The sequence below is a fragment of the Sus scrofa genome, chromosome 6 (assembly GCF_054392235.1).
Source record: "Sus scrofa isolate SSC_HxYL_T2T_F1_AM1 chromosome 6, Sscrofa_HxYL_maternal_Yorkshire_Landrace_v2.0, whole genome shotgun sequence".
Classification (NCBI taxonomy): Eukaryota; Metazoa; Chordata; class Mammalia; order Artiodactyla; family Suidae; genus Sus; species Sus scrofa.
In genome coordinates, this window is record NC_139388.1 from 17,794,107 (window position 1) to 17,821,898 (window position 27,792).

The following is a 27,792-nucleotide window of genomic DNA, read 5'->3' on the forward strand; positions in this document are numbered from 1 at the left end:
TATATTGTACACCTATAACTTATATAACACTGTACATTAACTATACTTCAATAGAAAGCAAATTATATTTTTCTTTAAAAAAAGAAAATTATTATCCTTATGCTCTCATCAGATCCTCTTAAAGCCCAGAATTAAATGAACAAAAGAAATTAGATTTCTTATATCTCCCTCTGTATTCAGCCGAATGAATTCCTTCCCTAGAAGTGGCTACAAAATCAGTTATGATTTCAAGTCAGTTCCACTTTAAAAAAAAAGAAAAAGAAAAAAAATAGGGCAACATGGAAAATACATTATGATTTTAAGTTGTCTTCCTTATAGTCTTTATATATTTTAGCCGCCCAAAATTCTTCCTTTAGACTCCAAGCTCTTTGTCTAACAGATCTATGTCTACCCTCTGTTGAACAGCATCACACAAGAGATGAAACAAGAGAATCTACTTTAAACACCAGCAAGCATGCTTTAACTCACAATGGGGCTGACTTAAATGTTCTCAATTTACAAGTTCTATTATCTTAAGAAGTAGCAGAAATCACCTGATAGCCAAATCAAAAACACTTTAAAAAACGAGGAAAATACAAAACAGTGTTCTCAAAAGTAGGAAGAGTACATGAAATAAAAGTGAGGGGTAAAATCCATAAAGAATATCAAAAGCTCCCTGACTATACTGGAAGGTGGCTAAGATTCAGAGCAAAATCTCCTGGTCATTTTTCAGAGAGGTCAGATCCTCCGTGACCCAGGGAGGTAAAAGGTGTTTAAAAAGAGGATGAACAGTAACTAAATAATTCAAGTTGCGTAAGTATTATTTTTGTTGACAGAAACAGCAACTTATAAGTCAGTCCGGCGACTAAACTTGCATGGATTTTAAGTCATTTGCGTCTTTCTGCAAATAACCTTAAGTCCTTTTAGTATTTTTAGTATTTCCCCTTTTAGTATTTTTTCTACATTTCCCCTTTTAGTATTTTTTCTCTTTCTCAGCGAAAAATGAAAACACATTTTCTTGCTTCCCATCTTTTTCAATCTTTTTCTAAGTTTTTATTTGAACATCAACCTGTATGAATGATCTGACTCTAGGCACAAACGGCATTATTCTATCCTTTGTTAAATGGTAAGTAATATAAAGATAGGTGGAAAAATACAGACAGGCTGATTGTTTGCTTATCATCTATAGCGAAGACTAAGGAGAAATTCCCTGACAAGATGATAATGAGATAAACTATCATATCTACTTAAAGGGAATGCCCTAATGCTGGAGACTTAAAATTAGTTCCTCTAAGAAATTGTAGACGACTCTGACTAGAAGCAAAGGTCAACATTTGCTGAATGGTGGAACTACTACATATCACTGTTTACATTTTTTTCTTAGTATTTTCTCGAGATTTCCGATGGGGGAGGGGAGTTGGGAAGGCATGGAAGCGAAAAGCCACCGTGGGTAACGGTACAAGCGAAACACCAGGAGGTCAACCTCTAACGTCTCCAGTGTCCCTTTAGCTATCAAGACCCCGGAAACTCGCAGCCAGTCACCTGAGGCGGATTCCGCCTCCCGGGAACTTGCCCTCCTCAAGTTGGCAGCGGGAGCGACAGCCCGCTCCCGGCGCGCGCAGCACCCTGGGAGCGGAAGAAGGGGCCGCGCGGCAGCGGCCCAGCCGGAAGAGGAGGAGCCGGGCCTGGAGGATCCCAAAGAGTCGCTGCCGCTCTGGCCGCCGGCGTTTGCGGGTCGCGGGGAGCAGGGCCTGGCGGGCGGGGTGTGTCGCGATGCCGGAGCTGGCTGTGCAGAAGGTGGTGGTCCACCCCCTGGTGCTGCTGAGTGTGGTGGATCATTTCAATCGGTGAGCGGGCGACACGGGGCGGCCTACCCGGGCCGGTGGCGCCGCCGCTGCTGAGTCACGGGCGCGCTGGGGACTGCGCGGCGGCCGCGGGGGCGCTGATGGACCAGGAGGGCCCTGAGTCGCCGAGGGTCCCAGACCAACCTCCTTTCGCGAAGCCCAAGACACCTGGCATTGTCTCCCACGCCGCCCAGCCGACGCTCCGGGAACTGGGCTGCTGGTTCCTTTTACCTAGTCCGTTCGATGCCAGAGTCTGGGAAGCTTCTCTTGGCCTTGATTCCCAGGCCTCGTGCCCGTCTGTCACTTCGTCCGCCCCCTTTTGCCAAAAAGACTTGATGTCTCGTAGTAAAGCCCTTCAGACTCGCGCTTTTTGCCTGTGAAGGCTGTCAGCGAAATTCTGGTCTCAGCGCCTGGAAGAGCTGTGGTTTTAACTTGTGAGAGTTTCGAAGTGGGAATCGTGTTTGACGACAGCTTAAAATGTAGATGAGGTGTCAAGTCTGCTTTGGGTTTTGTTCTTTGTATTATTTTGTTTTTAATGAGACCAGTTGGAGATTTGGGCATTAATGAATAAGGTAACATCCCACAGATGTTTCTTCCGCCTTTGCTTGCTTGTTTGTGAGCTGTTCGTCTCGCTGGACCTGTTACACGTGTTCAGAAGTTTTACCAGATAGTTACTTGATTTGGAAAACTGCAAGACCCAGTTGGGAGCATTTGCTGTAAAGTCAGAGTTGCTAAGTGCTCATTCTCTTGCAACTTGCTTTGTACAGCTTCTTCAAAACAAACTCCAGACTCCTGTGAGGTTTAGGGTCCCCATTTCAGTTCCGTTGCTTTGTAGGAGCCTTAGCCTAACAGGATATGCAAGCTATCGCACTAAAAATAATTACTGTTTTTCTCCTGTAGGATACTAGAGGTGCTAAGGGAGGGATCATTTCAGTTCTATTCTGTAAGTTCAACAAACACTTGCTAAGGGCCTAGTGCAGGCAGACACTGTGAGCTGCTCTGTCAGATAACAGTTGTAGTGTTTTTAAGAAGGCAGATGGATTTTTGTAGATCAGAAGAAAAGCCCTGAGTGTGGAAGTTTCCTTTAAGCAGAGATTTCCAAAAAAACAAGAACCACCAGAATAGAAAATCCTTAACTTTGTTTCATCCAAACCCTAAATATAGTAAGCATTTATAAATTTGCCAAACCATATGTTTTGATAAATACAGTTAAATCATTGTGAAAGCAGCAGCTGTTAAGGAATTGTACTTCATTTCACAGTGGCTTTTGTCTTTGCTTTGAACATAGAATTGTATTGTTTCTGTATGTCTCATTTGTTAATGGTTAAAGGAGAATTCTACATGAAAACCAATGAAATTAGATTATGTAAGCAAAACAGTTGTAGTTCCTTAAGACAGAATCACTGATGAGGTTTGATATGGAGAAATTCTGAAATAGTCTTTCTCATTCATTGAGCCCTCCTACCAGCATGATTAGTCACCAGCTCACTTCCAGCTTCTGCCTCATTAAGCCATTCAGAGGGACCACAAATGGCACACAAATGCCTCTGGATCGGAATGGTTTTCTGAGCCTCTATTTGATACAAAGAGTTAAAAACATCTAGTGGAAATTGTTGACAGAATAGATGCTCCGGGGAAGCGTTGGCAAGGTGGGCCATAAAACTGGATCTACTTTAGTATCTTTATCCCTGAAACGATTTGAGGCTAGAGAAGATGGGGAAAGTTTAAAAGAGAAAGACAAGCTGCAAAGAAAAACTGAAGTTAAATATGGTAACATTAATGTGTAACCAAACACCAACTGTATAACATTTAAGACACCAAGATCTGGGGAGTTTTCACTTTCTCCATTTTAAATGTCTATACAAGTTTGAGATTTTTTTCCAGGCATGTATTAATTTGCAGTCAGGAGTGAGTAAAGCTGCCAGTGTACCAAGTTCGTGAATTACCCGTTATATTCATTAGAAATTAATTATTAAGGCCTAACCTATTACTTTTGTTTAGTGGGATTAGTTCTCAGCTAAGCCAGTGTGTGTACCATTGATATTTCCTGTTGGGCATCTTATTGTTGAGTCCACTTCTGTCTGTGCTCATCCAGACTGACCTTCTGTTTTTTCATTTAGAATAGGCAAGGTTGGAAACCAGAAGCGTGTTGTTGGTGTGCTTTTGGGGTCATGGCAAAAGAAAGTACTTGATGTATCCAACAGTTTTGCAGGTAAAAGAAACATTTGTCAATTATACCTCAATTTTTCAAAAAAAATAGACAATTTTACTTTTTTTCTGCATCTTGTTAAAATGTCAGTTACCTTTTAAAAGAGAGAAACTTTTGTGGTCTCCATTTTTTACTACAACCAAGAGATTCTGTTTCAGAATTTTAAATTAGTTAAAATAGCTTAAAGTTTTAAATTAGTTTAAATTTTAGTTTAGACTACTGGATAGTAAATATTTTTAGACTTGCAGGCCATATGGTCTCCATTGCAACTGCTCACTTCTGCTCATATAACAAGAAAGCAACTATAGACAGTACATAGACAAACTAATAGCTGTATTGTAGTAAAACAATTAAAATAGGCAGCTAGTGATAGAAAATAAAAATTAAAAATAAATAGACAGCTGGTGTAGTTTTTAAAGCCCTGCACTAAACTGTTCACCATGGTCAGTAGCAAGAGGGAGACGGTTTAACAGCAAGGGGGAGATGAAGACCTTTCTTTCACTCTGTTTCATGAATCTTTACAGGAATGTATCCATATATTTTACAATTAAAGCAACAACAATAAAAACAAAACAATTGCCGGCTCAGCTGCTAGACTAGAGGTCACTAACTCCAGTGTCTGAAAGGATTAGGCAGTAATGTAATTTGCCAGACAGGAAATATTAGAAAGTGATGGAGGGAGTTCCCGTCGTGGCGCAGTGGTTAACGAATCCGACTAGGAACCATGAGGTTGCGGGTTCGGCCCCTGCCCTTGCTCAGTGGGTTAACGATCCGGCGTTGCCGTGAGCTGTGGTGTAGGTTGCAGACGCGGCTCGGATCCCGCGTTGCTGTGGCTCTGGTGTAGGCTGGTGGCTACAGCTCTGATTCAACCCCTAGCCTGGGAACCTCCATATGCCGCAGAAGCGGCCCAAAGAAATAGCAAAAAAAAAAAGAAAGTGATGGAGCTTTTTTGCCAACTGAAGAATATGTGTCCTTTTCAAAGGGGACAGCCTCTGTCTGGCTCTAGCCGGTTGTTGCCAGATCTTCCACTTTTTCAGGAGAACCTGGAAGTCTGGATTTTTATGTGAAATTTCCCAGGTTTTCATAAAACTCACACAAATAATTAATACTGTGTTGGACAAACCGAAAACATGGATCAGGTCAGGCCTAGGAGCCAGTCCAAAGGTGTAATATGTGCCCTTAGAGTTCTAACAACCTATTTTTTTTTTTCTCCTCTAGTCCCTTTTGATGAAGATGACAAAGATGATTCTGTCTGGTTTCTAGACCATGATTATTTGGAAAACATGTATGGCATGTTTAAGAAGGTCAATGGTAGGTGGCAGTGTGGCATTGGTGTGTGTGTGTGTAAATGGACGTGTGTGCCCTCCAGGCCTGTTCTTCATATTCCACTTTTCTTTGTTTAATGTCAGAGGCCCTTTCATTTGGCTATACCAGGTAAGACTAGTGGTAGTAGAGGAATGAAGTAGAGTAAATGAGAAAGAAGAGTATCAATTTAAGGCCAGCTAGAGCACCTAGGTTTCGGGAGAGAGCTAGCCCTCTGCAGCAGAACAGCAAAGAATGCTCAAATAAGAGCCACCTGCCCCTTGAGCTTTAGTACTGCCGGGGTAAATCTCTCTCTGTCACATGTATCGTTTTCATTTTATTTCATTACAGCAACCACATTGCTTTGGAAGCTGTATTCCCGCAACACCCAGAGGTGCCGTCTATGTGACAGGGGCTTGCATTTGTTTATATATTGCCTTGGAATTGTTTTCTAGTTGTTTCATGTATGACTGGTCTCTTAACCTAGTCTGAGATATGGATGTCTCTAGATTTCCCTTGCCGCTTATTTTCTGAGAATCCTGTTTTGGAGGTTTTATTTGATTTTGTTTGGTTTTTTAGGGCCTCACCCTCAGCATACGGAAGTTCCCAGTCTAGGGGTCGAATCGGAGCTACAGCTGCCGGCCTACGCCACAGCCACAGCAATGCCAGATCCCCGATCCACTGAGCAAGGCCAGGGATCGACCCCATATCCTCATGTATACTAGATTTGTTTCTGCTGCACCACAGCAGGAACTCCCTGTTTCTGGGTTTTAGATTCCATAAGCGTGTCACGGTTTAGAAAAAGGTAGAGAACGTAACTGCTGGAGTTCGTACCCTTTTGGAGGGAAATAGAGAGATCTCTATGTAACAATTCAAAGCCGCTAAATTTTTCCTTCCCAGCCAGAGAAAGAATAGTCGGGTGGTACCACACAGGCCCTAAACTGCACAAGAATGACATCGCCATCAACGAGCTCATGAAGAGATACTGCCCTAACTCGGTGAGTGCACTCTGTCTTGAAAACTCTTGACTCACATGCTTTGCCAGCTTATTCAAGCAAAAGAGCAGCCTGGGAAGGATTTGGTTCGTGAATCATTTCACCACTTCTTCTCTATAAGCTTATTGTGTTAGTTTGCATTGTTTCGTGTAGTACACAGTAACCTAATGAATTTAGCAAATTACAGCAAACATCTGCTAAGTGCCAGCTGTATACGTTACCTACGTCTTCTAAGTGTGGGGCTGGGGTTGAAATGTTGGCTGTCTCGACCCTCATGTCCTTCTGCTTGAGAAACTTATGATACTGCCTCTCAGCGTGTTGATACTGAGGAGTAGAGCAAATGATAAGATAGTCTGAAACGTGGAGTCTTTTTTCCTGAAAATCCTGACTCCTATCTGGTTGGGTGAATGAAAAAGCTTCAGTAATCGTGAGCATGGCTACAGTTACGCCTTATGTGCTCAGCGGGAAGTACTTTATTTACTAAGATATGTTTTTCTGCCAGGTATTAGTCATCATTGACGTGAAGCCGAAAGACCTGGGCCTGCCTACGGAAGCATATATTTCGGTGGAAGAAGTTCACGATGTAAGTCATTCTTGCTGTGAGCCTAGGAGGTTAGATTTGCTCCTCATAAGACAGTTGGGTTTGTTTTCCATTTTCAAGCAACAAATACTTTATAACAGAGAAAATGTTATTTGATTTCTGTCAGCGGTTTGATATTTATGTTTTTTCCCCCTTGAGTGTTTGAATCACCAGATTTTAGAAATAGGACCATAGAAAGCTAGAGCCACCTTTTGCAAATGAAATTGAAGCCAAAGAAGTCAAATGATTGCCAAGAGATGTTCTCAGCAAAGTCAACGCAAAACCTGGGGAGCTTGGTCTTAAACTAGAGCAGTCTTCGCTGTTGGTCCCTCTCTGACAATCGTCTCCTTGGAAGATTTTTCAGTCCCTGTAGACTAGGTCCTAGGTTTTCAAATAGAGTAAATCAGAGCTGCCAGGAGCTCGATGGCAAGACCGTCTGTGTGATTTGACACCTAAAGAGTCAGCTCCCTGGCATTCCATGCCTTCTGTGTAGTCTCTTAGCTTGTGCCGTGGGTGTAGACCTGAGGAGCTGCCAGAATAGCTTCTATTTCCAGGAAAATTGAACTCAAATTCTAAGATAAGATTTAATAGGAACTGTGTGTTTGTTGTGAGTGTAACATATTTGTACTTAGGATGTGCACCGTGCTCGGTCTTGAATTTCCAAAGTCAAGTTAGAGGGATGTACTAAAGGCTCTCTTTCTTATACATATATTCCATTTTTAGGTCTGGAAAAGGCTATTTCTTTCTTTCTACCTTTTTTTTTTCTTTTCTTCCTCCCCATATGGAAGTTCCCAGCCTAGGAGTCGAATCATAGCTACAGCTGCCAGCCTACGCCACAGCAACACTAGATCCGAGCCACATCTGCGACCTGCACCACAGTTTGTGGCATCCCAGATCCTTTACCCACTGAGTGAGGCCCAGGGATCGAAACTGCATCCTCATAGATACTAGTCAGGTTCTTAATCTGCTGAGCCGTGACAGGAACTCCTGGGAAAAGGCTGTGTTAAATTAGCTCCCGGCAAATGTTCCTTGCACTGAGCTCGTTCTTCTGTCTCTCTTTGCCTTGCTTACCAGAGCGCTGAGTCCAAATGTATTGCCTAGTTGTAATAAGCCTTTCATCCCTGGTCTTGATAGAGTTGTGTTTTTTTTTCTTGTCTTTTCTAGGGCCGCTCCCACGGCATATGGAGGTTCCCAGGCTAGGGGTCAAATTGGAGCTGTAGCCACGCAGCCTATGCCACAGCCACAGCAATGCAGAATCCGAGCTGCGTCTGCAACCTACACCACAGCTCACGGCAACGCCGGATCCTTAACCCACTGAGCAAGGCCAGGGATCAAACCCACAACCTCCTGGTTCCTAGTCAGATTCGTTACCACTGCACCACGACGGGAACTCCTGATAGAGTTGTTTTAAGTTAAATTTTACCCTGCCTCTTTCAAAAAGGAATTCAAAGCTGCTTACACAAACACACACACACACACACCATGAAACAAGATGTTTTAAATAGAGAATGGAAGGGTCGTATTATAAGATGAAGCCAGGGGAAAATTGGTACCTGAAGAGACATGCCATGAAGTCCTGCAAGGTCTTCCAAGGCTCTGATGATCCTAGCATAAAGTCAAGAGGAAAATGCCATTTGCAAGATTCACACTGTAAAATAACAACAGATAGTGTTTTTACCACTTACTGCATGGCAAGGGGCTTTCCCAAGCTCTCACGGCTCCCTTATTGTGTACGTGGCAGAGCCAGGCTTTGAATCTAAGCAGCCTGGCTAGAGTCTGTGCACCCACCACCGTGCTGTCCTGCCTTGTGAACATTTTACAACCTTTCCAGGAGCTGTACAGCCTCTTTTGATACTAGATCTGAGCAAACTTCTTCCTGAGTCCCATCAAGAAATCACTAGATGGGAGTTCCCATTGTGGCACAGCAGAAACGAATCCAACTATTATCCATGAGGATGCAGGTTCAACCCTGGCCTTGCTCATGGGTTGGAGATCTGGCATTGCCACGAGCTATGGTATAAGTCACACTCGGCTCGGGTCCCGAGCTGCTGTGGCTGTCGTGTAGGCCAGCAGCTCTAGCTCCAGTTCGACCCCTAGCCTGGGAACTTCCATATGCCGTAGGTACAACCCTAAAAAGAAAAAGGGGGAAAAAAAAAGAGGAAAGAAAGAAATCACTGAGTGATGCAGTGAACCACTTCCATTAACGGGCTCCTTGATTCATTCAGGCCACCAGAAGGTCAGTTTTTCTAACCGCACTATTTGGCACTCTGATCACTGAACCCAGGGACTGTAGATGGTTAAAAGTTATATTTTCTGACATGAGTTTGCCTCAAATACAGATGCTCTGTACATTGCCTATTTTAGAATGAGCTATGATAGTCCTTAAAATTCAGCCCAGTCGAGACTTCCCCGAGTGTCCATCCCTACTGTAGACTTCAGGGAATATCAAGATTTCCCGAGACATAAAGCGAATGTTGGTGCCCCAGCACCTTCTCGCTCAGCAGGACCACTGCGATTTTAGCTTAGAATTTAACTTAAAACAAACTCTACCCACCTTTGCCTTGGAAAACCCACCTTTGCCTTGGAAAACCCAGTTTGATGATCCATGAGGTGATCAAACTTAAAGCAGAAGGATCAAGGCATGAAAAGGAACATGTGCCAGTGTGTAATTTGTTTTATGTCAGTAACTACAGTTAAGTCTCCTCTCCCAGGATGGAACTCCAACCTCGAAAACATTTGAGCATGTGACGAGTGAAATCGGAGCAGAGGAAGCTGAGGAAGTTGGAGTGGAACACTTGTTACGGTGAGATGGGGCGGCATCGGAATCAGAAGCAGCCCGAGAGGCTGCTCGGTGTGAGGACGAGATCCACGTCCGGGGTACGGAGACCTGGCTTCTAGTCCAGGATCGTCTCTAAAGGGTCCTGAGTTCAGGATTTATGACTCTGTGGATAGCACACTTTGTCTGGAAACTGTCGAGCCGGCTGTGACAGGAGAAGATGTGAGAAATAAAAGCAGGTGTGTGTTTTTCCAGTGAATGTAGCTCATCAGTGTTCTGCCAAGATCTGCATCTTGGGCTGGCTTTTCTTTTAAAATACTCTGCTTACATAACCGGACTTGTTTGAAAGGGTCACAGTTTCTCAAACAATAAGATTCTTTCTAGTTCAATTACTGCTGACTGATGTAAAAGCTCTCAAAAAGTCAGCTGCAGATGGAGAGAATGCCACCCTTTTCAGAAACAGCAAAGTTGGAGTAGAGTGTGTGTGTGTGTGATTCCATTTTAGCTCCCACTTATCTCTCGAAAAATGCCTTGTAATGAGAAAGAAAATTTATGCCTCCAAATGGAAACAAAACTAAGGCAATTTATATTCAAATCTTTCTCAAATTGAGAAGTAACATTTTTCTTTTTAAAAACTTGCTCTTCCTCCCAAACTGGGTGTTTTCTTAGAATGGGAACATCTGTGTGATAGAACTGTACACTGACGTGTTTCCCTGCCCTTTCTCATGGGTCGCTACAGAGACATCAAAGACACTACAGTGGGCACGCTTTCCCAGCGGATCACAAACCAAGTCCACGGTTTGAAGGGACTCAACTCCAAGCTTCTGGATATCAGGAGCTACCTGGAGAAAGTGGCCACCGGCAAGCTGCCCATCAACCACCAGATCATCTACCAGCTGCAGGACGTCTTCAACCTGCTGCCAGATGTCAGCCTGCAGGAGTTTGTCAAGGCCTTTTACCTGAAGACCAACGACCAGATGGTGGTGGTGTATTTGGCCTCACTGATCCGCTCCGTCGTCGCCTTGCACAACCTCATCAACAACAAGATCGCCAACCGGGACGCAGAGAAGAAAGAGGGGCAGGAAAAAGAAGACAGCAAAAAGGATAGAAAAGATGACAAAGAGAAGGAGAAAGACAAGGAAAAGAGTGATGTAAAGAAAGAAGAGAAAAAGGAGAAAAAATAAAACATGTAGCTTTTTAATTTGTAAATTAAAATCTTATAAACTAACTCAGTGTGCCACCAGAGGGTTCTTTTCACTTTAAGCGCTTGTTCCAAAGCTGTGTTGATGAGCGCTCTCTGGATAGAGGGACTGATCGCACACCTAAGCTGCAGCCCCGGCTGCTGTGATTGGGGATGTGATAGCTCAGGCTGCAGCCTGTGTGAGAAAGAGTGAAGAGAAGTACACCTAACACTGCTGGTACTCTTCATGCTTTTATCTATAAAACCAGGAGTTGACTCTCCCCAGTCAAAAAAGACTCTTGGGGTCTGTTTCTGGCAGTCTGCAAAACTGCAAAATGGAATGCATGAATTCCATAAGTACTCTGCCTCGGAAAACCTTGAGTTCTGACCCCCTGAACTCTGTTGCGAATACCACCCCACAGGACTTCTCGGACCCGTAGCTCTGGCATTCTCGGGGCTTGGGATCCAGCTCAATATATTGTTTACCTTCAAAGACACAATTAAATGGCTTGGTTTTTAAGTCTGTGTTCTAGTCGTTTTTGACTCAGAGTGGCAATCTGTCTTCAGAAGCAGCCAAGACCATCGTTTTCATGGAAGCTGCCTTAAACAAGTGGAATCTTTTATGAACGAAAGAGTCTTACTCTGTTTAAAAACAGTTGTGGTGAGGAGTGCTCTTAAAGGAGCCCAAAAGACCCGGGTCCTAGCTAATGAATGCCTCACAGTCCTCACCTGTGAAGTCCCGAGAGCACCTTCCTGTAAGGGACACATTCGATTACTGTTGCCGTAGGTTTGAGTGCATCACCCACAGAGTTAGTGGGGATGGAGCAAAGTTCCCCAGAGTAAGTGTTCAAGGAACGTATCATTGGACTTAACCATGGACACTTGGACATTAATTTCCTTTCGTAAGCAGTTAGAACCTCCCTAAGCGTTTTCTATTGCACCATATGGGCTATCAATGTTCAAGTATCTAAGAAAACGATAAAATAGCACTAAAACTAAATTGAATCTCCTAAACCATCATGTTATAGTGCCTTAAAGTTACCAGAAGCATCTATTTTTAACCCACATGCCAAAGAACTAGTTAGTGGGAATCTAGGGGTTCATATTAGACCTGAGCTTTTATCTTACATAAATAGAAGCACCCACATTAGTGGTCACTTCAAGGTTCATTAAGACTTGAGATGACGTTGCTGTGGCATAGGCTGGCAGCTACAGATCTAATGCGACCCCTAGCCTGGGAACCTCCATATGCCACAGGAGCAGCCCTAAAAAGACCAAAAAAAAAAAAGTGAGATGAAACAGTAAAGGGAAAAAAATGAGAACCATGTTACACTTGTCTATTACAGCAGTCAAAAGTCAGATGGTTGTTAAATTTAACTTCATAAAAAATTAAAGGGCCGTACCTGCCACATATGGGAATTCCCAGGTTAGGGGTCAAATTGGAGCTGCAACTGCCAGCAAATGCCACAGCTACAACAATGCCAGATCTGAGCCACATCTGCGACCTATACCATAGCTTAACCCAACTGTCTCAACATAACTTAACCCAACTTAACATAGCTTAACCCAACTATCTCAACTTCTATTTATTTAGTTTTAACAAATTTGAGTACCTATGTACTATATGCCAAATAATGTACTGGGCACTGGGACGAGCTATGATAATACGAGGTGTGGTCTGTGCTACCGGGAAGCTTCTAGTGGGGGGAACTAAACAATAAACAATATCTCATTTAACTCAGTACAGGTCAATGCAGAAATAGACAAAACGTGCTGCTTTAGGGAGAGGTGAAGTTTGAGTGTCTGAATCGTGTATTATGTAAAGAGAAAACAAATACTAAGGAATAAAGTAGCTCTTCGTTTCAAAAAAAAAAATTGAAATCCATAGTTCAAAGCTTGAGACATATTTAAAGCTACAGGAGGGTGTTGTTTTGAGATGGTTGCCATGTTTAGAAGAGACTGATATGAGAAAGGGAAACTTTCTCCCAGGTGGGCAAGAAGGAGCCGGATGCAGTGCTTCCGAGTCCTGGCAGGGGAAGGAGGAGGATGTCACCCTGAGGCCTGGGTCCTTTGTGTAGGACCAGGGGACCACACAGGATCGGGTCCACCTTTAGTCGTATGATCTGCACTTAAAAGCTTTCCCAGGGTCTACCAGGACAATGCCACAGGCTTTTAAGTTTGTCACATCTGATAAATTGGAATGTTTACTGAGCATATGAGAACTTGGGAATACTCAGGTCTTGTTATATCTAATAGTTTGGCCCACATATGGGCAAAACTGACTTCTACCTTCCTAATAGGATCTTCAGCTCCTACTTACAATAAAAGTCATTGGTAGCCTCTAGAGTCACTTAGGCTCATTTTCTAAGGCAATATTATGACTCTTCTACGTAAGAGGGTCTTGCTTATACAGAGAGCAGCTGACTTTGTGAAACCCATGGCCCTCATCTAAAATAAAGCCATGTGTTCAGATAGCTTGGCAGTCTCAAGATGAGATTTCTAAGGCATTTTTGTTGTTTTTGTGCACAATGAAAAAGCAACCTGGATAAAGCCTGATCCCAATTCTGGACCTCACATCCAGAGTTGTGGCATTCCCTTCACTTTTTTTCCAGGACATTTCAGGATGACTTAACAGAGTTCAGGCTGTTCCGCTACACACGTTATAGAGTATGGCATTTACTCCTTACTGGTTTTCTCTTTGATAACCAGCATCTGAAATATTCCTGAACTTAGAGGTTAGTTTTCCTTGGTGAAAAAAAAAAAATTGAAAACTATCAGGAGGGAACAACAGCTCTGGGCCCACTAATCAGTTAAATGTTCTTTCATTGTACTCAGATCATCGATCACTAAGGGACAAATGGAGGTAGTCGTGTGTGTGTGTGTGTGTGTGTGTGTGTGTGTGTGTCTTTTTTGCCATTTCTAGGGCCGCTCCTGCAGCATATGGAGGTTCCCAGGCTAGGGGTCTAATCAGAGCTGTAGCCGCCGGCCTACACCAGAGCCACAGCAACGCGGGATCCAAGCCACGCGGGATCCAAGCCGCGTCTGCAACCTACACCACAGCTCACGGCAATGCCGGATCCTTAACCCACTGATCAAGGGCAGGGATTGAACCCGCAACCTCATGGTTCCCAGTTGGATTCGTTAACCACTGCGCCACGAAGGGAACTCTGGAGGGAGTCTTTACTGATGGACTACCATATTATTTCTCCAGTGCAAAAGATGAAAAGTAAACCTCTCTAGCAGGAATTAGCAACCTCAGAATCTTACTCCAGTTTTGCAAGACCCTCCAGCTTTGAGAACTTAAGCATACATTATTACCTTCACTTCAAAAAAAAAGACTTAACATAGGTCCTCCTAAAAGAATGAAAGGTCCTGCTCTCTTAGAAGAGTTACGAACAGGTCTTTTCTTCTACCACTTTTCTACAAAAATACCTATGAAGCAGAAGTAAGACTTGAGAATGAATTTGGGCTGTTTGTGGTACTATGATATGATTAGCCAAAACACTTCGTCTGCCCCTGTTACACGAAATAACTGTGGCCCACAAGAGATCTCTACAGCTTCCCTAAACAAATTCTTTCCAAATTATTATGCATAATATAGGCAAGTGCTGATGTGCATATCTATGCCACTCAATTCTTGGCATTATCTATTTTGCCTGGAAGTAACATGGAGTTCATATTTTTCAATAAAACAAAACTACTAATGGCTATTTGCATTAGGGAAATAGTAAATGACTCCAGAAATAGGGAAATGGAAGAAGGAAAAGAAAGGAAGAGGAAACCAGGAGTGTTTCCAAAGCCTAAGTCAAGAGAATGGCTTTCTAAGCATTTCTCTTTGTAACCAATCTGTTCTTCAACACTAGATGGCGCCATTGACTAATCTCATCTTGGCAAGAGAACCATTTGCTTGCCAGTTCAGCAAGGAACTGGGAAACCACCAAAGGTGTTGCCCGCCACTTCTGCTTTGGGCTGCAACCATCTAAGCCAAGATTTTGAAGGAATCTGGAGAGCATATGGGTGCAAAAGGATTGGGTCAGTTTGCCACACCTCCAACCCATGATGTACTCTACTGCACACTACTGCTTGGGCAATCAACATGCAAAGACTCCTCTGCCCTTCAGAAAGCTCTTCATTTGATTTTCCTCACTACTGATACCACTCATGATTTGTTTTACGGACTATGTCCAGTAGTACATGTGTAATAACCAGTTCTCTAAAAAAGAAGGAGGGGTGTTGATTTGCAGTCTTTGCCAATTTCCCTGGTGTAAATACTCCCACGATGGCTGATTTCAAGACAGAGCCGTAAATTAGGAAAAGAGGCACATCAGCACAGCATCACATAGTATAACCTAAATATGGCTACTATAGCTAAAAATATCCTCAAGAACACGAGAGTTAAATGTAGTAAAATTATTAATCTATGATACATACTGAGTAGTTATTACCCTTTTCAGATATCATTTATTTCACTGTAAATTTATACATTTTTGCCTGCTGCATTAGAATCTCTGGGAATCTGTGTTTTTAAGAGATCTATGGTCTCTACACATGTGCAAGATAGAGAACTTTTATTCTGATGTAGATGGACCTAACACTGCTTTTGCCTTGTGGTTATAGCTCTTTATGGATCCCATTTAAGCCCTTTCCCAGCTCAAGATACCTTCTTATACACATGTACCTTTTACACTCCTCTGCAGTGATGACCTCTGTCTAGAGGCTACAGCCAGTGTCTGATCCCTGATAACATAATCTGGCTAATCTTTTAACCAAAACAACTAACTAAGATCCTTATTTCATCTCTTATCCCTTCTTTCTCATATTTAACCCTGGCTTTATCCCTACCTCTTACCCCCTGGCAGAGAGACTCCAGCACTGGATACAATATGAAAGGTGTATTGAAAGTTGCTAAGAGAGTCCATCTTAAATGTTCTCACCACAACTCAGACCGAAATGGTCTCAACAGCAATAACAAAATGGTAACTCTGTGAGGTGATGAGTGTGTTAACTAACCTTACTGTGGTCATCATCTTGCAATACATACACGTATCCGGTCATCACAGGATTTACACCTTAAACTAACATGCTCTGTCCATTACATCTCCATAAAGCTGGGGAAAGGACTTATCCAGGGGCTTCCTGTACCCCGTAGCAGACAGCCGATGCCTCAGAGATGTGCGCGTCTGTTCAAGAGCAGGGATGGAATAAGAGACAAAGGTTAATGCACCAGCTGCTTCTCCCCCACCCCGTGTTTGAACCAACGTGAACCAATCACAAGAGTTGGCAAACACCCATGATTATGAAAAGCAGAAGTTCAAGGAGGAAATTAATTCCTTCCCTGAAGAAAAGAATGTTGCTATACCTCTGGACCAGATGTTCATGAGGGAGCCTAACTGAGGTGGGAGATGTGCCCCTGCAACCAACGCCAGTGGAAATCCTGGAGCTGCAAAGGCCATTCTTCAGCTCATGCACTGCTGTGATGGCACCATCCACCCTACTCCTCGCGCTGTCATTATACAGGGCATGGCACCCAACATTGTCCTTCAGAGACTGGACCCGACCCTTGCCAACTGGGTTTGGCTAGAAGCCCAGATAAGCATGAATGACAACCCAAGGCAGAGTGCCACAGCCACAGGCTGGGCCAGAGCCAAGGCCTCGGAAACCAACAAGCAATGTCACATGAGCTGGGGACAGGGGTGTGGGGGGGACTGAAATTACTCCCACTTCCCAGTACTTTCTTTCCTCCAAGAAAAGGAAGAAGAGGGATACCGGTACCTCTGTGCCTCAATTCCCAGTTAGTGTGATTTCTTTTGAACTACGGATAATCCACATGCCATGGTTCTTTCATTTGTTAAAAATCCTGGCCACATTCAGGACTTAGGACTTTCAAGAAATGCTAATCCAAGGACATTACATCTGACCTAGGACAGTGTATTCGTTATCTATTGCTGAGCAACCATAAACTTGAACAGCTTAAAACTGCACATCGTTATCTCACAGTTCTGGGGTGCAGGAGCCCAGGTATACAGCTGCGTCTTCTGCTCGGTGACACTCCCAGGTGGCAATCAAGGTGTCAGCTGAGCTGCTGTCATCTCAAGTTTCCAAGGACACGTGGTTGCTGGCAGGATTCTGTTCCTCAAGGGCTGTGGGACCAAGAGCCGCAGCTCCTTGCTGGCTTTTGACACGAAGGAGCCCTCCGTCCCCTGCCATGTGGGCCTCCCAACCACAGCAGCTTGCTTCATCAAAGCACACAAGCCGAGAAGGCAATGGAGGCTCGGCTAACAAGTAGATCAGAATCCTTTATCAATTAACCACAGAGGAGACAGCCCATCACCTTGGCCATATGTATTGGTTAGTTACTAGACCAGCCCCACTCAAGAGGAGGGGATTTCACCACGGGGGTGCGCATAGGGGGCGCAGGGAGCAGTGCCATGGGGGGAGGAATGACTAAGAAGCCTTCATCCTAGAGATAAAAGCAAGAATTCTCCAGGGTAGGACTTCTCGTTGTGGCTCAGTGGGTTAAGGACCTGACATAATTTCCGTGAGGACGCCGGTTTAATCCCAGGCCTCGCTCAGTGGATTAAGGATCTGGTGTTGCCATGGCTGAGGTGTAGGCCTCAGCTGCAGCTCCAATTCGACCCCTAGCCTAGAAACATCCATCTGCAGCAGGTGCAGCCATAAAAAGATAAAAAGAAAAAAAAAAAGAATTCAGCAGGGTCATCCACCATCGACTACAGTGGGTTTTTCATTTTTAATGTCAATGCCTCATGAAAGTCATAGAATAAAGATAATGTTAATAGAAAATGCAGAAATAAAGCATCCCTCTTGTTTAGAAGGAGGACTAGCTATTGGTGCCAGTGGCTTTGGAAATAACAAACCAAACCAAACCAACGCTTAGAGCTAGTGCTCTTCAGAGGTGAGGTGCAAAACTGTGGCTGATTCACAAAAATTAGTTCTGACATGCATTTCGCTTTGTTCCCTCCCGAGTCCCCACTAAAGCCATTGGGAAAGCATTCCCATTTTTGTCCTCGCCATTTGGTCTGATTTGAGAAGCAGCATCTGGAAGGCGGACAAGGGAGGTCGACACCTTTCTGGAAGGAGGAGAGCAGGAGCAGCAGCTGGGCAGCCACAGCCCCAGCCTCAACTTCACGTGGAAAAAGCTTAGCTGATGAGGGTTCTGAACAGGGAAAGACTTAGGCTTAAGCTTGGGGTTAGTGCCCTGCATGAGTCGGAAGTCAAATAAGGAAACAGACACGCCCCCTCCGGGACCTCCGTGCAAAGCTGCAAGCTGCCCCTGCAGGCAGACCCAAGGAAAGGAAGTTAAGTGAGGGAGCAGGTGAAGCAGCTCTTGGCCCTCACCAGCCACACTAAAACGACAGTGAAGGCAGCTCCACAAAGGTCCTAATCCACAGGCACAAAGAGAACACAAGAGGATTCCGCGATGTTCAGAGGTGGAAAGCAGGTGCAAGCACAAGTCTGCACCTAAGCCAATGCTGACAGGAAAGGAGGGAGTCCCCAGAGAGACAGTACTTGGGGACAGAAGGCAGGCAGAGGAGAGCTGAAAACCACGGTAAGAGTGGGCCACCGAGGTCTCCCCCGGAGCCCCATGCAGCTTGGCTACCTCCCCTCTGCCAGCTGCAGGAGATTAGCGGTTGAGTGGAGCCCCCAGCTCAGGAACCTGAGTCAGAGCTGAGGACGGGAGGAGAGAAAAGATCAGGTCAGTGGCCAGGAGTCCCAGGAAGCCTCCAGGAAGGTTCCCTGGTTCAGGCAGAGTCTCCCACTCAGGCGGGGAGCAGAGGATTCATCTCTGGAGAAAGGGGTCACCCCAGAGGATGGACCCCTGCACAGCGACATAGGGGGCCCCATGAAAAGGCCCACTTGCCCCCTAACCCCTTACAGCAAAGACAGCAGGCAAGAGACCACCCACGAGTGCCTTTCTCTGAAATATGGAGTCAAAAATGTTGAGTGATTTCTGCCTGTGCTCATTCTTTCCTAATGGTTTTATAGCTGCCACATCCTATCCAGCTGGGCATCCATTCTAGAGCCTGGTCTTTGAGTGGCAGTTTGGGGCCCCAGCCTGGGGTGACCTGGGAATGTCACAGATCCCGGCCAGAATCAGTGGGGTGGTTTGGTTTAATGAGCCTCCTATCGACTTTCTCCAAGCCATAGTCAGCTACGCAACAGGTGCCCCATCCTCCACCTACTTGGGGGTATCAGACCCCTTACCCATGGCAGCTTAACTCACATTTGCCAGGCTCTAGGGGCAGCAGACCCATGGTTCAATCTTGCCCAACGTTTTGCATTTTTGTTTTATTTTTATCTTTTAAACCAACTTTCCCTCTTTCTCCCCACCCCCACATACATGTTTTGTGTTCTCTTTTTTAGATTATGCATTTGGGAGCAGAGAAGCTGATCAAGTCATGCGTTCATGGTGCCCTCCTGATGGAAGCCCATGCTTTGCTTTCTAGTCCTCTTTTATACCAAGAAGAACCAGGGCTCCTAGTGGAGTAGATGATACTGTGTTTGGGCGAGAGAACTAGTGTTGGGACTAGATGGAGACCATCAAAGACAAGTGGAAGGGTGACAGGAGTCAACCTGAAGGGGCCCAAGTTGTGACAAGCCTCAAAAAGGAAAACAAGGATCACTGTCGCCGGAACCAACTGAGTTGGCGTAAAGCCTCAACATTTCAAAAGGTACAAAAAAGAAAGCATGGCAAAGAAAGGTCACAGGCTCCACTCTAAGTCAGCTGATTGGCGCTTGACTCATGCCGAATGGACCACAGGAAAGTGAGCTTGGAACTTGGACCATCCTCAGAATCAGAGAGACCTGGAGAATAGGGTTTCTCTCTTTCTTTCTCTCTCTCTCTCTCTCTCTCTTTTTTTTTTTTTTTTTAATTTTATAGCCACCCCACAGGCCAGGGATGAGATTCCATCCAGCACCGTGGCAATGCCTGATTCTTAACCCACTGTGCTGGGCCAGGGAATTGAACCTACATCCCAGCGCTCCAAAGACACCGTTCATCCTGTTGCGCTACAGCAGGAACTCCCAGAAAAGATTCATGGGGGAGACTGCAGGGGAATGAGCTGAGATAGGAACTTTGGGCACTGAATCAATGTGCTTCCCCAAGATGAAGCTGGGGCCTTGTTATCGCTGCATTTAGCGCAAGATCAGCAAGCGCTTGCTATTTGTAAGCATGCCTCTGAATGGAAGCACACAGATCTTTAGGGTAAGTGCTTCTAGAGGGTGATCTGAGCCCCAATATAGAAAGGTAACAGGGATGCAGAGACTGAGCTTTCCAGATCCAGTAAGGTTCCCCCATTATGTGAAGTCTTAAGCCCCATTGGGGACCTTGGGTGACAAAAGGAGTCATATTTGCTCTTCCAAAATAATTTTGCAGATTTGGTTAATTTTATCAGGGACTTGTCACAGTGTGAAAAGGTAGGGAGCTTTCCTGACTATCTAATTTAACTTGAAACACTTCAGAGTAAGAAAAAAAAAGGGCGGGCTATAATGAAAGCAAAGGTCGGTAATTAGAACCCCAAGGGTCAAAGAGCTGTATGAAGAATTAGTTGTACTATATTATTTAGTTCTGGAGTAATAGGCATTATTACCATCTTAGTAGTGTGCACATATTTGTTGCTTTTCAGTTTTCTTTCTGGGTTTTTTTTTTTTTTTTTTTTTTTTGTCTTTTTGCCTTTTCTAGGGCCGCTCCCACAACATGTGGAGGTTCCCAGGCTAGGGGTCTAATCAGAGCTGCAGCCGCCAACCTACACCACAGCCACAGCAACACTGGATCCTTAACCCACTGAGCAAGGGCAGGGATCGAACCCGCAACCTCATGGCTCCCAGTCGGATTCATTAACCACTGCGCCACAACAGGAACTCCATGCTTTTCAGCTTCCTTAATAAACCTTCAGAAAAAATTCAGGCTGGAGTTCCCTTGTAGTGCAGTAAGTTAAGGATCCAGTGGTCCTGGATCCTTAACTGCAGTGGCTCTGATCACTGCCAGGGCGAAGGTTTGATTCCTGGCCCAGGAACTTCTGCATGCAGCGAAAAAAAAAAAAAAATACAGGCTTCATAATAGTTACACAATAGAATATAAATATTTATTGCTTTTTTCTTTTTTTTTTTTTTTTTTGGCTTTTTAAGGCCATACTTGCGGCATATAGAAGTTCCCAGGCTAGGGCTCAAATTGGAACTGCAGCTGCCAAGCACAGCCACAGCAACATGGGATCCGAGCTGCATCTGTGACCTACACCATAGCTCATAGCAACGCCGGATCTCCAACCCAGAGTGAGGCCAGGGATCAAACCCGCCTTCTCGTGGATATGAGTCAGAATCGTTTCTGCTTCACCACAATGAGAACTTCGGAATATAAATATTTTAAATAAAAAAAAAAAAAAACCTACTTTGACCATGCAAAAGTAAAAGGGCAGATGCCCAGAGTTAGGAGATGGAGAAGTGGAAGAAGAGCCGAAAGGAGAGACAGGGAGCTCATAGACTGAGTGACCAGAGTAGGGCAGCAAGGGGTCCTGTCCACTGCAAAGGCTGGTAAGACAAGAATGTTTCTGAAGGGCAACTGGGTAGAATCTATCTGGAAGGATCCAAAAGAAACCAGCGACAATGCCTGCTGGGTAGAATCTATCTGGAAGGATCCAAAAGAAACCAGCGACAATGCCTGCCTCCAGAAGGTGATCAGAATGGCTAAGGAACAAAGGAGGGGGGCTTTCACAGTGGACCCTTTCTAGCCTGGAGTTTGAAACCTTTTTAAAAGTTTTTAAATTAAAAATAGAGGTGCACAGGAGTTCTCCCCGTAGCGCAGTGGTTAACAAATCTGACTAGGAACCATGAGGTTGCGGGTTCAATCCCTGGCCTCACTCAGTGGGTTAAGGATCTGGCGTTGCAGTGAGCTGTGGTGTAGTTTGCAGGCACGGCTCAGATCCCGCATTGCTGTGGCTGTGGTGTAGGCAGGCGGCTGCAGCTCTGATTAGACCCCTAGCCTGGGAACCTCCCTATGCCACGGGTGCGGCCCTAGAAAAGACCAAAAAAGAAAAAAAAAAAAAGTGCATAATCAACAGTCCAACTCCAGGACGGGCCCCTCCTGGAAAAGCAGCATCGATGCACAAGACCTGGCCAACAGCATTCACCAGCAAACTGGACACAAATGCAATGCCTGTTCGGACAAAGACGGGTGTGCTACAGAACAGCCATACCGTGGACTATCACGCCCTAAAGAATTCATTGGACCTATGCTGACAATCATGGAAAGGTGTCCCTAATACCTCATTTAATGAGATAAGCTGCTCAACATGTATGTCATTTTTGGTGTATTTTCCAACTATATGTATATATGATTTATACACACAAAATTGTTTGGAAGGACCACCCACTGAACAGCAGTTACTTGTGGGGAGAACAGTTTCACCGAGAGGTGTCTTACTTGAATTGATTATGAGATGTCTGTATAATGTATAGACTTCGGTGGATCATTTCCTCGAAAGCACGGCACTGCCCTGTCAAGTGGAGAAAGGCTTCGGAGTTGGGGGGTAGTGAATTCGGCTCATGAACTCCAGGAAGGAGGTGCTCTGTACATCTCTGCCTCCCCTGGAAAGAAGCCTGATCACAGCAAGGCTTGATCCAGGACAAAGTCATTTCCATGTCGAAAGCACCAAGACTGCACTGATGGGTCCCATCGGAACCCTTCAAGAAAGGGGTCAGCAAGCCCTTGTCTGACCAAGAGCCCAAGACCAGAGAGCCCTCTGCACCATCAGGGAACTCAAGAGATCCCAGGAAATGTTTCTCGAATGAATGATCGCCCAGAACACTGTCCCCAGGAGCTGGTGCCCGAAGCCTGTCTAACCTGTAGCCTCATCTCTTGGCACTCCTGTGCCACAGCAACTGCCCAAAGAGACCCAGGCCAAAAGGGTGCCGCGAACCAAGTGACGGAGGGCTGAAGTCTGGAACCCCTGGACAAGGACACAGCAACCTGTCAGAAGTGCGGCTGTCTTGGTAGATGACGCACACAATTCTCAAAACCAGCAAGGTCATGGAATTTCCACCCAGTCTGGACCTGGAGGGTGTGTGGGGCCCAGAGGCCTTTTGCCTGGAGGACAGAGATTTGGACACATCCACGCCAACACCACCCACAGCTGCTGATTGTTTATTGCACAAGAAACTGGCAATACCGAGGCAAGGGCGGGGAGCGTTACAAAACAATCTGGTGACCACCTCAGAGCTACCAAAGGGCATTCCGTACAGACACCTCAGTTATATACACATATGTACACACACACCCACATGAACACACTCCGCACACCCAGAGCCCGAGGCTTCCAAACCCCGCCTGGCAGCTGGCACCCCAACCCCCAACACGGTGAGATGCTGCAGGGAAGCACGGCAAACGATTCCAGGGAAGGAAAAATGGTTGAGCCGCGATGAACTGAGCCGCTGACATCAGCACGCGCAACAGAGCGGCCAGGGCCCTCCTCCCTGGGCCGGGCCGGGGAAGGACGAGGCCCTGGGACCATGACAGGGTCCTCAGAAGGCCCCTGGACCGGCCCGAGGGCTGCATGGGGGCCCCGCGACAGTCACCACTCCAGCTTCCCAGGGGAGTGTGTTCACCTTGACGATTGCAACACATGGCAGGATGCCCACGGCAGAGGCTGGCGGGAGCTCCAGAAATCAGGCCCGACTGGGCATGGCAGCTCAGGGCCCTTCTGCTGGTTTCCTACAAGCAGCTGTCGCCTCACTTGGAGGCAGAGTAGACTCACTCCACAGTGGCTGCGTCCCACCTCATTCTCCACCCGGACGCACGGGCTGCCTGGAGGTCCAGGGACTTGAGCCCCATCGCTACATCTAGCGGTGGTGGGGGCGGGGGGGGGTTCTTCGCGGAGGGAGAGGGCAAGGTTGGGGTGGCACTCGGGACAACAGCGCCCTTCCCTCTCTGTCAGGGCTCGGGGACAAGGCTGCTGTGAAGCTGAGCTGCCAGGTCAGGCCTGCCTGAGCTCACACAACTGCTGAGCAGGTTCCTAAGTGGAGCCGCTGTTGGGGCAATTCTTGGACAAACAGGGCTGGGGCCGTCGAGGTCCTAGCCATGCCTGGCACGCCAGCTCCTTGATGGAAAGTGACAGCAGCATAGCAACCACAAAACACAAAGCAACCCCACACACAAAATGCTTCAAGTTTATGTCAAAGGGAAAAGAAAGTCTGAGGGCGTTTGCTGTTTCCATCCCACTGACATGACCCTTTATCTGCTGGAAAGAACGAACGGGCCCGCGCCGAGTGCAGGAAGGGGCCTTGCTGCTCGGCCTCGGGAGCTAGAGCCATTGAGGGAGGTGGCCTTGATCCAGAGCTCCTCTCCCTCAGACCTTCCTTTACACAGGTCACTGGAAAGTTCCATATAAAACAGAACCTCTTTTACTGGCGAAGACCTTGGGCTTCCTTAGCCCAGAACACCTACCCCGAGTGGCTGGTCTCCTTCTCACCTAGCCAGCCCGTGAGGCCCAGGGCTTGGGCACGGGCGCCCTGCCTGGCACCCTCACACACAGCTAGGGCGGGTCTTGGGGAGAAGGAGGGTGAGCTCTGCACAGAGGGGCAGCTCTCCCGACACTGCAGTGGGTGATGGGGCCGAGGGTGACATGGGGGCTTTATTCCAGGCTGCCACCAGTGGGTAGGAGGGAGGGGCAGGCGGGACCTCTTGAAGGCAGGCTCTGCCGCCACCAGCCTACGACGCTGTGGTCCCACACGGGGCCACCGTCTGCAGGGGCCTCCCGGGGGCTGCGCAGCCAGCAGCCTCTCGGGCAGGGAGGACTCAGGACTGCATATGTGCTGGGGGGCGTGGGAGAGGGCGGCCTCAGCTACTCCTGTCCGAAGCCCTCGGTCTCCTCGATGGCGTACAGCAGCTTCTCTTTCAGCTGTTCGTAGCTCTTGTATGGTGGGAGGTCCAGCCGGTTGAAACTGGTGAGAAAGAATTGGGCAGTCAGCACAGGTAGGTCAGAGCTCTCACAGCCACCGGGGGTCCAAATAGAACCCCACCACCACCACCCCACTGCGCTCAACCGTGATGCCAGGCAGACAGATCCTGGGACAGGGTTCTCTGCTGTGTCCCTGGACCAAGAAGGGCTTAGAGGAGGCAGGGCTGCAGGGGAGATGGGAAACAACAGGGGGCGCTCGGAACAGCAGCTCTTTGCCTACTTGAAGAGGGTGTTTCAGTAGTGAACCCCTGGGGTGGCCAACAGGGCGCGGAACTGCGTGACAGCTGCCAAAGGTCAGAGGCCCAGGCATGCCACACCCCTCCTCTCTAAGCCCAACACCCAGAGCTACTCAAGAGTGGCCAGTGTCAAGGCCCTGAAGACACCTCGCCTACTGGGCTGCCTTCTGGCGCTCTCCCGGCCTCAGGTTCCTGCCACCTCCCCTCCAACCAACACACTCACCAGGTGTGGCTCCTGGGCAGCCAAGTTTCCTTGCCAACCTTGTCAATGCAAAACTTCTGTGGCCCATTGCTTCCTGTGGTCCGGAAAAATGCACTGTGTGTCACAGGACGGTCCCTTCCGAAGGCAGCACCCTCCGGCTCCAACCGCTGAAGGCTCAGCCTCCCTCCCACTGATCTGCTTCCAGGAAGACACTAGGTCCTGCCCCCCTCTTTGAGCTGTCCTCAACCCCCCAAGGGCACCCGAAGGCCAAGGGAAAATGTACCAATGAGTTCGACGAAGCCCCCAACGGGCAGGCGGCAGGTCCCAGTGACAAACTGCAGCAGCCGGATCCTCTTCTCGTTGTCCATCTCCTTCACCACCTGCAGCTCCACAAGCCAAGGCAGCGTCAGGGAGCCGCTTGGCCCAGTACCTCCCCTGACCTCTAACTCTCCACTGAGCCGGGCCCCTCTTTGGGACGGAGAACTCGGAGCCCGGGCTGGAGGGGGAGCTGACCACTGCCACCTGGGCAACCCCAAAGCCATTCTCTCTAAGAGGCTATGCGGGCCTTTCCCACCAGGTGACGTCACATCGCTTGGTCTCAGGGACACTTTGGATCAGGCAGTCTTCCTCCCTCCAAGTTCTGCTTTTATTTATTTGTTTACTTATTTTTATCTTATTTATTTATTGTGGGGGGCTCATCTGTGGCAAGTGGAAGTTCCCAAGCTAGGGGTTCAATCAGAGGTGTAGCTGCCACACTACACCACAGCCACAGCAATGCCAGATCCAATTGGCGTCTGCGACCTACACCACAGCTCCTGGCAACACCGGATCTTTAACCCACTGAGCGAGGCAAGAGACTGAACCCCTGTCTTCATGGATACAAGTTGGGTTTGTTACCACTGAGCCACAAAAGGAACTCCCTGATTTTATTTATTTATTTTTGCTGTTTAGGGCCACACTCGCAGCATATGGGAGTTTCCAGGCTAGGAGTTGAATTGGAGCTGTAGCTGTAGGCCTACACCAGAGCCACAGAAACACAGGATCCAAGCCACGTCTGCGACCTCCACCACAGCTCACGGCAACGGCAGATTCTTTAAACACTGAGCAAGACCAGGCATTGAACCCACGCCCTCATGGATTCTAGTCAGGTCTGCAACCCTGTGAGCCACAATGGGAACTCCCAAGTTCTGCTTTTAAAAGTATACTAAGGACAGGAGTGACTGCTTAATGGGTATGAGGTTTCTTTTTATGGGGGATGAAATATTCTGGAATTAGACAGTGATGAAGGCTACACAGCACTGTTAAAAGCCACGTCAGATCCACTGAGCTGTACACCTTAAAATGCTTAACCCAGTGAATTTTACAGCATAGGAATTTCACCGCCACAAAAAACCTACACATGCTTGTTGTTTTTGGTATATGCTATACTTCATAATGACGACAACGACTAGACCCACACACACAAAGGAATCGACTCATTATATCTGAGACAACGAGCCCATTCCGTTTCTTTGGAGCCAACCTCATGCTTGCCCCTGCCACCTGGCTGGACGGGGACCCACAGGACAGACGAGAGCTTTCCTTCCTGTACATAACAAGCCCCCACCGCATTCCAGCATTTGGAGCTGGGCCACCCACCGCCCACCCACACTGGCCACAACCCAGATGCCACAGCTCCCTTTGTCTCAAGGTTGGGTGTCTCATCTCCTTTTGCAAGTTGAGGGAGGTGAGGAGAGGGTCAAAGACGAGGGAGGCGGTAACACAACAAGTATCCTCGAGCTTGGGGTAGAATCAGGTCTCGCTTCCTGTGGGGACTGCAAAAACGCCCCCGCCCAGACCCTTGCCCTGAGGGCAGGGACCAGACCCAGGGCCCACCTGCCAGAACCACTGGATCTGCTTGCTGTTCTTGGTGTAGTGCCGGTAGATGGTGTTCTTCTGCCAGTCGCTCATGTCTATCTCCTGCATGCCGCACAGCATCAGCTGCCGGAGAAAGCCCGGGAGTCAGCCACCCAGCCCAGCACCCCCCACGGCACACGGAGCTTCATCCACTCCCTGCCAGATGAAACACGTTTTCGACTGTCTCTGCCGGCAGGCCTAACAGTGCGGGCAACGCAAGTCGTAAGGTGGACCCCCTGCAAACCAGGGCCCAGGTAAGGGCAGGTGTGAACCCAAATCAATGTGACTGGCCTGCTGCTGCCCCCCAGCTAGACTTCGGGGTTCTCCTGGTGAGTCGCTGTGGGTTCCCAGCAAGGCTAGCAAAGAGCAGGACTGCCCCAGAGGCAGGGGTTCGGGGTCCCAACTACCCCAGCTCTCACCTCCAGCTCCTTCTCATCAAAGTAGCGCAACCACTCCAGGGGGGCCACCTCGTTGAAGCCATCTAGGAAGGCTTTGGTCTGCTCTTCCACGCCCCGGGTGAAACGCCAGTCGGTCAGCAGCCTAAAACCAGAGCCCGAGAGCCACGGCTCAGGAGCGGCAGGGTGGGGCGGGGAAGCCTACCGCTGGCAGCAAGGGGTCAGCTG

At 47.1% G+C, this 27,792-nt stretch overlaps 2 protein-coding genes across 6 annotated transcripts in view; one reads left to right on the top strand and one right to left on the bottom strand.

Annotated features, from left to right (window-relative positions):
- Positions 1-1,645: 1,645 nt before the first annotated feature.
- On the top strand, positions 1,646-11,385 carry PSMD7 (proteasome 26S subunit, non-ATPase 7). 2 transcript variants are annotated; one of them, XM_021093860.2, is made up of 7 exons: positions 1,646-1,826; positions 3,944-4,035; positions 5,251-5,343; positions 6,235-6,332; positions 6,832-6,912; positions 9,621-9,712; positions 10,425-11,385. In XM_021093860.2, exons 1-7 carry the CDS (start codon positions 1,753-1,755, stop codon positions 10,867-10,869), a joined length of 975 nt encoding a protein of 324 aa, XP_020949519.1. In that variant the 5' UTR covers positions 1,646-1,752; the 3' UTR covers positions 10,870-11,385. The 2 variants fall into 2 exon arrangements, 1 of the variants encoding a protein (XP_020949519.1); XR_014805565.1 differs by lacking the exon at positions 10,425-11,385 and having other exon boundaries at positions 6,832-7,380; positions 9,007-9,712.
- Positions 11,386-23,008: 11,623 nt separating this feature from the next.
- WWP2 (WW domain containing E3 ubiquitin protein ligase 2) overlaps positions 23,009-27,792 on the bottom strand; it is a 158,833-nt gene continuing 154,049 nt past the window's right edge. For all 4 annotated transcript variants that reach the window (XR_014805563.1, XM_021093861.2, XM_021093863.2 and 1 more), the window contains 5 exons: positions 27,589-27,709; positions 27,149-27,253; positions 25,557-25,653; positions 25,295-25,367; positions 23,009-24,818 (listed from right to left, as the gene is read on the bottom strand). Coding sequence is in view for 3 of the 4 variants with exons in the window: in XM_021093861.2 (XP_020949520.1) it covers positions 24,719-24,818; positions 25,295-25,367; positions 25,557-25,653; positions 27,149-27,253; positions 27,589-27,709 (496 nt within the window). In the remaining variant the exon portion in view is untranslated. The remainder of the gene's footprint in view (positions 24,819-25,294; positions 25,368-25,556; positions 25,654-27,148; positions 27,254-27,588; positions 27,710-27,792) is intronic.